The sequence below is a fragment of the Gekko japonicus genome, unplaced genomic scaffold (genome assembly GCF_001447785.1).
Source record: "Gekko japonicus isolate JY-2015 unplaced genomic scaffold, Gekko_japonicus_V1.1 scaffold1919, whole genome shotgun sequence".
Classification (NCBI taxonomy): Eukaryota; Metazoa; Chordata; class Lepidosauria; order Squamata; family Gekkonidae; genus Gekko; species Gekko japonicus.
Window position 1 is genome coordinate 19,501 of NW_015176511.1, and position 9,495 is coordinate 28,995.

Sequence of the window (9,495 nt, forward strand, 5' to 3'; positions counted from 1 at the left end):
AGTGAGCTCCCGTCTCTAGTTCCAGCTCCTGCCAACCTAGCAGTTCGAAAGTAAGAAATTGCAAGTAGATAAAGAGGTACCTCTTCGGTGGGAAGGTAACAGCGTTCCGTGCGCCTTGGTGTTTAGTCATGCCGGCCACATGACCACGGAAACGTCTTCAGACAGCACTGGCTCTTTGGCTTTGAAACGGCAACCCTAGAGTTGGATTCGACTGGCTTTCGAGCAAGGAAACCTTTACCTTTTTATGTACTTCAAACAGCCGTTACAAATACAATACGATACGATGCGATACAATAACATGCAGAATAGGATCTGCATTAAAACACGGGAAGTAATATATATATATATGTCTGGCATAAAACTGCTTAAAATAATATAAGATAAAAATTAGGTTTGGGGTAAGGTTACTAAAAAGGACCTTAAATACTTGGACGTAGCCCTGGCTATTTAGCTGGAGGGGATTTAGTCAACTTGATGTGGATTTTCTTTGCTGCTAGGGTGAAGAGTGCAGCCTTGTACGAATACTCTGGCTCCACCTCTGTCCAGGGAAACGGATCTCTGTAGTCCGGAGGTCAGTGGTAACTCTGGGAGATCTCCAGCCCCCACCTGGAGGATGGCAACCACAGGCATCGGGCAGCTGGGGCGTTCGCCGTTCCTGCACCTCCCCCCACACAAATGGCTGCTAGAGAGGGTTGTGCACTCTTCAAACAGAGGCCATGCACAGCTGTTTCCTCCGCTCGATGCTACAGACCAGCCTCCAGATGTTGCACAATCTAGTCTTCCCTCCTCATCTTACAGGGTCTCAACTGGAAGTGCCCCAGGAGGGAGGGAGGGATGTCCCAGGCTATTGGGGGGGGGGCTGAGTCAGCTGGAGGCTTATAGGAAGGGCTGGCCTGGGGACTTCCCCACTCTGCTGCTTAAAACTTCCTCGTTTTTGTTTCCAGGGGCAGTCATGATGCTCCCCTGGCTGAATCGGGTTCCCCTCCTGCTGGCGGTGGCCTGGGGGCTGGGCGGCCTGGAGACCCCTGCAGGTAAGAGGCAGGAGGGAGGGAGAGCAGGCTAGACAGAGGAATTTCCCTCCCGGGCTTTTGACAGCAGCGTTGCCAGGCGGGCAGCGAACAGGCAACTAGTTTAACAGGCGACCTGGAGAAAGTCACTTGATTTTTTTTTGGTGTAGAAACTAAAAGCAGGGGAGTGGGAGAAGTTACTTTTAAGAGGCAGCCCTAGTAACAGGCTGTATTGGGTTCCCTGCCTCTGTGTCATGGCCCTGGTTATCCTTGGAGGTCACCCATTTTTTGTTTTCCTTGCAAGGCTGTGGTGCGCTCAATAGCTGTCTGACAGGGAGGGGTTTTGCAGGTACCTCTTTTTCCATTTGTTTTAAAAAACGTTCCTGTATTTGTATCCCGCTTTCTCCGCTTTGGGGACCCAAAGCAGGTTAGATTGTTCCCTTGTCCTCCGTTTTATCCTCACGACAACCCTGTGAGGTAGATTAGGCTCAGAGCGTGTGACTGGCACAAGGTCACCCAGACAATTTTCATGGTGAAGTGGGGGTTCGAATCTGGGTCTCCCAGATGCTAGTCCGACACTTTAACCATTGCACCACGCTGGCTGTTAAGACATTGTGTTCCATGGAATGCATTATTGTTGTTATTATTATTGTATGGCATTGTGTGTAGTATAGCCAGGAGATCCTAAGATTGTCTGGCAGCCAAAAGTTCTAGCTCTTTTGGTGTTATGCACCACTAGGTGGCGAGCTAGCCTTGTTTGGTGTAGTGGTTAGGAGTGCAAACTCTAATCTGCGAGAACCGGGTTTGGTTCCCCACCCCTTCATGTGCAGCTGCTGGTGTGACCTTGGGTCAGCCACAAGTTCTTTCAGAGCTGTTCTCTTCTCTCATGAGCAGTTCTCGAAAGAGCTCTCTCAGCCCCACCTACTTCACAGGGTGTCTGCTGTGGGGAGGGGAAGGGAAAGGAGATTGTAAGCCACTCTGAGACTCCTTCGGGTAGTGAAGGGTGGGGTGTAAATCCAATCTACTCCTCCTCCTCCTCCTTCTTGACGTTTCAGAGGTGGTCTGCCATTTCCCTACTGTCTGTCACAACCCAGGTATTCTTTGGAGGTCACCCATCCAAATTCTAGCCAAGGCCGACCCTGCTTAGCTTCCAAGAACTGACGGGATAGAGCTAGCAGAACACTTTGCCTGTTGATGACTCTTCTGTATGTTAGTCATTCACTTAACACTGGAGATAAGCACTGGAGCTACTAATTCTGGCACATCATCCATCTCTCTAATGAGGCGAGAGAGTGACGCTGTGTCAGAATTAGGCACAGTGTTAAGTGAATGACTGTTATTGTTTTTCACTGGAAGTCCTTGCCTACTTACTTGTAATCTTCTGTATGTTAGGCAGACGTCAAGGACGGGAGTCCCACAAGAAAAAGCCCCCCGGGTCAGTTTGGGCTGGTGGTTGTACTAGGTTCTGGGAGACCCTGGACTGAATCCCCGCACAGTCATGGAAGCCTGTTGGGGGACCCTGGGCAGGTCACACACTTTCTGCCTACCTCACAGGGTTGTTGTGAGGATTATGAAGGAGAGGAGAATGATGTAAGCCCCTTTGGGTCCCCATCGGGGAGGAAGGTGGGATCTAAGTGATTCGGATGCATAAACAGAATAAGAAAAAGTGGTGTGCTGAGGTGGTGTGCAGATGTGCAGGAGATCTGGGGAACTGAGCTGGGAGCTTGCAGTGGAGAAAGAAGTGCGCCACCACCTGGGGTCAATTCCCTATTCCGGGGGCCAACAAGAGTTTGTCACGCCAGCTGATAACTCCAAAGGGGCCCCTTGGAAGTCCTTTGGATCTGGTAGTCTCTGTGGATTTTGGATCTGGTAGTCTCTGCGGAGAGCCAGTTTGGCGTAGTGGTTAAGACCACCCCGGCCTCTCATCTGGAGAACCGGGTTTGAGTCCCCACTCCTCCACATGAAGCAAGCTGGGCGACCTTGGGTCCGTCACCATTCTCTCACAGTTCTCTCAGCTCCACCTATTTCCCAGGGTGTCTGTTGCGGGGAGAGGAAGGGAAAGTGATTGTAAGCCGCTCTGAGACTCCTTCGGGAAGTGAAGGGCGGGGTACGAAACCAACTCTTCTTCTTTTTTTGTCATTGAGTCGCAGCTGAATCCTGTGGGTTTTCAGGGCAAGAGGCGTTCAGAGGTGGGTTTGCCATGGCCTGCCTCTGCGTAGCTACCCTGGTATTCCTTGGAGGTCTCCCATCCAAATACTGACCACGGCCGACCCTGCTTAGCTTCCGAGATCTGACGAGATCAGGCTAGCCGGCTGGGCCATCCAGGTCAAGGCAGGCTCTGTGGATAGGCCATCTTCAGTGGTCCCCGCCTCTTAGAAGGCTAGTAGGTCCAAAACATCCCATGACAACAGAGTCAACTGTGGTTCCTCAGCAATAAAATATCAGTAGGGCGAGTTATTTACGGGGGGGGGGGAGCCCCACTGTTGTCATGGCAGCCATGAAGTCATCCTGAGGTAGAATTCTTCTCATTCACCTCTTTTCCTGGTGCAGCGTTCCAGCCCTGCGGATTTGCTCTCTGTGGAGATTGTTTAATGTTCAGCATAGTCTTTTCTGTTTTGTCCCCCACCCCCATTTTTTTTTTTAAGCAGCCTGATATTTAGGCTAATATTTAGCTTAGTTTTAGTTTGTGCTGGTTGGGTTGGGTGGTGTTCTGGCTGGACGCAGCTCCATCCTGAGGAGATTTGAAATAATTCTGTTAATTTGCTTTAATCCACCAGCTGTGGTTTAAACAGAGTCTGTTAGTCCTTTCTCTCTCTCTCTCTCTTTTTTTTACTGTTTTCCTTTGGTATTTCCGAATGATTTATCTTGGCTAGTGTAAGGCTAACTTAATGAAGTTTGAGTCCAGTGGCACCTTTAAGACCAACAAAGTTTAGTGCTGGGTATAAGCTTTCGTGGCACGCACACTTTTTCAGAAGCTTTCGTGTGCATGCACACTTCTTCACAATTCTTCAGAAGTGTGCATGCACACGAAGGCTTATAACTTGAATAAAACTTTGCTGGTATTAAAGGTGCCACTGGACTCAAACCTTGTTCTGCTCAGGGGGCATTTCATAGGGGAAAAGGTGCAGGAGCTCATTAGCATAACTCATTGGCGTAACTCATTTGCATACACCACACCCCCTGACATCACCGGAAGTGTGTCAGAAGGCAACACCCACCGCTCAGGCTCCACTGGACTGTTTTGGATGGCTAGCTATGGGGGGGGGGACGTGCAGATCTGTCCTCGCAGAGGAGGGAGGGCTTGTACCTGAATAAAACTTGGTCTTAAAGGTGCCACTGGATTGTTTTGGACCAGGGGGCCGGGGGGAGCTCTGCAACTTACCTGGCTGCTTCTTGCTCTGACTGAGGGCTGCTGGGAGTAGGGGGTGGGGCTTATTGCATGTGCCCGCCCCTTGGGCTCTTTACTGCTGGAGCTCCGCTCCTGTGCGCTCCTGCAGTAAATGACCCCTCGTTCTGCTGATTCAGACCAACATGGCTACGTACCCACCTGCATCTATCTTGGCTAAACTGGGCTGCAGTCACACTGGAGGCTTGGCACGATCTGGCCCTGCCTGTAATAACACCATAATAACACCACCCTGAACCGGCTTCACTGCGTGCTCCCCCCATAGTCGATCGTCCCGTTTGGGTGGCTCCTTTTTTCATTTGTCTTTTGCATATGCGCATAACCGCTTATTCAAAGCACTGCTCTGTTTTGACAGCTGGAGGAGGCTGCCTCCCCCTCTGAAGAAAGTCATCTGTTCAATTAACCCCTTCCCCACCCTGTGTGCTGAAAAGCTGTAGGCAGATGAACCGGCATGAAAAAAGACAAAGGAGGCTTCTCAGCCTGCCCTTCTCTCCCCCTCCCCTCGCCTCAGAGGACAGCTGAAAGCACATGGCTAACTTACTTTTTAAAAAAGCTTTGAAAATGGAACAGAACAATCCAACTTCCCAACTGGGTTAAGCTCGTACCAGGGAAGTTCAGACATCTGGAAATGTGGGGTGAAAGCACTGATATCTGTAAACACCGGACTTTCCCTGGTGCCTGGTTACTCCGCTTCCAAAGCAGGGCAAAACAGGATGCTCATGACTGGGGTGCAGAAGGCAGATGTTGCTGTCTGATTGTGCACTTTAAATCCACAAAGGTTCCTCAATGTTATTGGTGCAAATTGCTCATGTGACCACAGCCTTTGGTAGCCTTTTCTCTCCTGTCTTCTGAGGAAGCTGAGCTACCTGGGCTTGGAGGGATAGGGGAAGCCATTCCCAATTTGATTCTATTGTTTCTAGTTTAATTCTATTTTCTTTTCCTTTTGCCGATGGGAGCCTGAGCCACGGCTGGGCATATTCGTGGGGCGTCGCCCTCGACAGCCCCCCATGTGGCTATGGGTCTGGCTGTAAGCCTCCTCAAGCAGGTCTCTGGAAAAAAGTGACACATAGATTTTTCCAAATAAATAAATATCAGCTTGTGAGCATGCATGTGTGTATGCAGGTGTACATGCACAGGTGTATGGGGGGGGGGCTATCTCCCTGCTTGTAGCTATGTTTCAGCTGCTTCTCTGTTTCATGGGTAGAGGCCAGTCTGTGCTATGAGATATTTGATGACACCTCCGGGTCCTGTGTGGAGCTGTTAGGAGACGGGCTAAGCCAGGAGGAATGCTGTCTCAATCTTCAGTATGGCTTCCGGTTGCATAAGGACGCGCCTTGTGAAGCCTGCCGGTGAGTAAGCTGCCTGCCACTTATCACTGACCTGTGCTAGGGTTGCCAATTCCAGATTGGGGGATTCCCTGGAGATTTGGGGTGCGGAGCCTGGGGGTGATAGGGAGAGGGGCCCCCACAGGGTATGCCACACACTCCACCCTCCAAAGTGGCCATTTTCTCCAGGGGAACCGCCCTGTGTAGTCTGGAGATTAGTTGCAATTCTGGGAGAGCTCCAGGCCACACCTGGAGGTTGGCAACCCTACCCACTTCCTCTTTTGAGCCTCTCTGCTTCAAAACCCTTCAAAGGCTGAATGGTTCCTAGCCGCATCATGACACAGAAGTGCGGCTGAGTTGTTACCTGTGTGATGGGATGGATCCTGCCAACTTTTCTACTGGCATGAGAGAGAGAGAGGGGCAGGGTTTCTTTTGATCCATGAAAAATCTATGCTGGGGGGACCTGGGACCAATGTTCCCTCTAAGCTGTGGAGCCCTGTGAGCAAAGATTCTACTTTGTGAGCTACTGGCATTAAAGTTGAGAGCGAGCGATTTGGCTACTGCATACATTCGTTTGCTCTGGAGCCATACAAAAATGTGTGGGCCGGAGGCTAAAAAACTGTGAGCTAGCTCACACTAATTTAGCTTAGAGGGAACACTGCCTGGGACTCCTCCCTTGACAACCCCCCCTCCACACACCCATAGGATGGGGATGCAGTAAGGAAGGGAAACATGCATGATCACTGCTCTTCCATTTGCAAAAAAGCTTTTTCTTGGGATCCAGCCCAATGGCTGCATTCTGATGTTACAACAAATCTCAGTTTGTCTGAGGCCCCGGTCACACGGGCTGGATATCGCTGGGGGGGGGGAGGCTTGGCTGTTTGCCCCGGAGCAAACTACCACGCGGCAGCTGGATCAAACGTCCCGCCCGACATCCCGCCGACGTCCAGTGGTTGGGGGGAGGTGCCGATCATACCTCACCCCCGCGGCGCGGCAAAGAAGTGGCACCGCGGGGGTTGTGTTGTATTTTTTAACCCAAGTGTTCGCATGCGCCGTTGGGTGCTTGTGCGCACCCGTGGAGACTTGACAAAAAAAAACTTTTCGCGACGGGACATGGGCGGGCGCCGGATGCCACGAGCTACCACCGGAAACGTGATCTGACGCCTGCCCTTGCCCCGCCGTTTCCGGAAACTAGTACCTCGGAGGTACTAGTTTTTTACAGCGCATCTTCGAAGTGAAGCCTTGGGTGAGCCACGGGAGCTCTACGCTTCCCAGATGTGGCGGTGAGATCGCGCCCGGAAAATCTATCTTCCGTCTCTCTAGCGTGCCTAATGCTCCATGTGACCGGGGCCTGAGATGGGTATGCACAGAAATGCTTGTTGTGGTGTAAAGGTAAAGGTTCCCTTGCTCGAAAGCCAGTCGAATCCGACTCTAGGGTTGCGGGGCTCATCTCCGTTTCCAAGCCGAAGAGCCAGCGCTGTCCGAAGACATTTCCGTGGACATGTGGCCGGCATGACTAAACACCAAGGTGCATGGAACGCTGTTACCTTCCCACCGAAGTGGTCCCTATTTATCTACTTGCAATTTCTTGCTTTCGAACTGCTAGGTTGGCAGGAGCTGGAACTAGAGACAGGAGCTCACCCCGTCTTGCGGCACCCGGGTCTTGAACTGCTGAACTACTGCCCTTCCACAGCCTGCAGTTCAGCATCTTAACCACTTGAGCCACTTGAGCCACTTGCACTTAAAGATGTGTGGGCTTGGGGAACCTTCAGTCAGACAAGAAGTCTCCAATTCCATTCCGGCAAGTCAGCAGAAGGAGGAAGTTCTGTGTGAGCCCGAAAGCAAGCCATGTTTGTGCCTCTGGTGGAAATCGATTTCTCATCCTATCTGAATACAACCAAGTGTCGCACTGATCTGGCGTGCAAGTGTTTCTTCCGAGTAGACAGGTTCATTCCCCTGAGAGGGGATTTGTGCATCTGACGCACCCTGGGGATCAGCTTGGTATGAAGGCTGCAATCCTAATCACTTTCCTGGAAGTGATTGAGTAGAATGAGACTGACTTCTGAGTAGACTCGCTCAGGATTGTTGCTTAAGTCACCTTTGCTCCTCCCTCCCTCCCTCCCACTCCCTCATTTTTCAGCCTTTTGCATCGTTGAGTAAAGAGGTAGAGTCCATTGCTTTGTAGAAATGTCTTTAGGGGATGGCTTTAGCTATTTAGAATTTTTTAAAAATTCCTTTCTACCATTAAAATAGCACTCAAGGCAGCTCCTGTCAGAGTGCTAAAAAAAAGGGGAAATGTTACAGAAATTAATCCAAAGCAGCAGTCCAAACATTACTAGTGGCCTAACAGCTGCAAGGAGCTGCGGTGGCTCAAGTGGTTAAGACGCTGAACTGCAGGCTGTGGAAGGTCGGTAGTTCAGCAGTTCGAGACCCGAGTTGCCGCATGACGGAGTGAGCTCCCGTCTCTAGTTCCAGCTCCTGCCAACCTAGCAGTTCGAAAGCAAGAAACTGCAAGTAGATAAACAGGTACCGCTTTGGTGGGAAGGTAACAGCGTTCCGTGTGCCTCGGTGTTTAGTCATGCCGGCCACATGACTACGGAAACGTCTTCGGACAGCGCTGGCTCTTCGGCTTGGAAACGGAGATGAGCCCCGCAACCCTAGAGTCAGATTCGACTGGCTTTCGAGCAAGGGAAACCTTTACTTTTAACAGCTGCAAACATTAAAACCACCAGAAAGAGTCAAATCGGCGGTTAAATCAACAGTGTGCGTCCAAATCAAGTCCCTTAACACTGACAGAAACCTGAAGATATATCTTTGAGAGGATTTTTTTTAAGGTTAAGTGATATGAGGCAGAGGATTTAAATTTAAGATCTGAATTTATGACGGGAGTACAGTTGCACTGGAGATGACCCTGATGCTGGGAAAGATTGAAGGTCAAAGAAGACGGGGACGGCAAAGGATGAGATGGTTAGACAGTGTCATCGATGCAACGAACATGAAGTTGAGCAAACTTCAGAGGACGGCGGAAGACAGGAGGGCCTGGCGTGATCTGGTCCATGGGGTCGCGAAGAGTCAGGCTCGACTGTGCGACTGAACAACAACACAGTTGCAAACCTCCCAGTGATCTTTGGAATCCTCCTGGAATGACTAACTGATAAGCTCCCCTGGAGAAAATGGCAGCTTCAGAGGTCGGGCATTACGGCATCATGTCCTTGCCGAGCTCCCTCCTTCCCCTGTTCAAACTCTGCCCAGATTTCCAAGAATCTCCTTCCCCAGCACTGGCAACCCTAGGTGGGAGGAAGTGACCTAACAGGAAGGTAGGACTGCCTGCCCCATCGACATAATGGTGGCCTGAGTCCCACTGGCAGGAAACAAGTGGGAGAGGGCGGGGAATGGGGGGGAAGAGTAATCATGCCAATGTCATGCTGTTAGTTCAGGTGGACACCCAGAAGTGAAATTACTCTAGAGCAGGGGTGTCAAACATAAGGGCTCTTATGCAGCCTGCAAGCCACTGGTGCAAGGGAGGGAACAGGAGACTGTTTGGGGGGAAGTGGGCAGAGCCACTCCGATTACGGGTTCAGCATGGCAGAACAACCTCGTCTGCAGCAGTCAGGCAGCGTGGGAGCGTCTGCCCAGCGCTGGACCCCTGGCTCTCCAGTCCGCCCATAGGGGTTTTCCTTTGCACCTAGGGTTGCCAACCCCCCCCCCCGTTTGCCAGAGGTCCCCCATTTTTTTGGGGGGGTTTCTACCCCCTGCC

The 9,495-nt window shown here is 51.2% G+C and overlaps 1 protein-coding gene across 1 annotated transcript in view; it reads left to right on the forward strand.

Moving 5' to 3' along the window:
* Nucleotides 1–553: 553 nt before the first annotated feature.
* The window catches only part of CFP (complement factor properdin), a 33,376-nt gene continuing 24,434 nt past the window's right edge, over nt 554–9,495 (forward strand). The window contains exons 1-3 of the mRNA XM_015427356.1: nt 554–571; nt 945–1,031; nt 5,618–5,762. Coding sequence (XP_015282842.1) covers nt 953–1,031; nt 5,618–5,762 — 224 coding nt within the window. The 5' untranslated portion in view covers nt 554–571; nt 945–952. The remainder of the gene's footprint in view (nt 572–944; nt 1,032–5,617; nt 5,763–9,495) is intronic.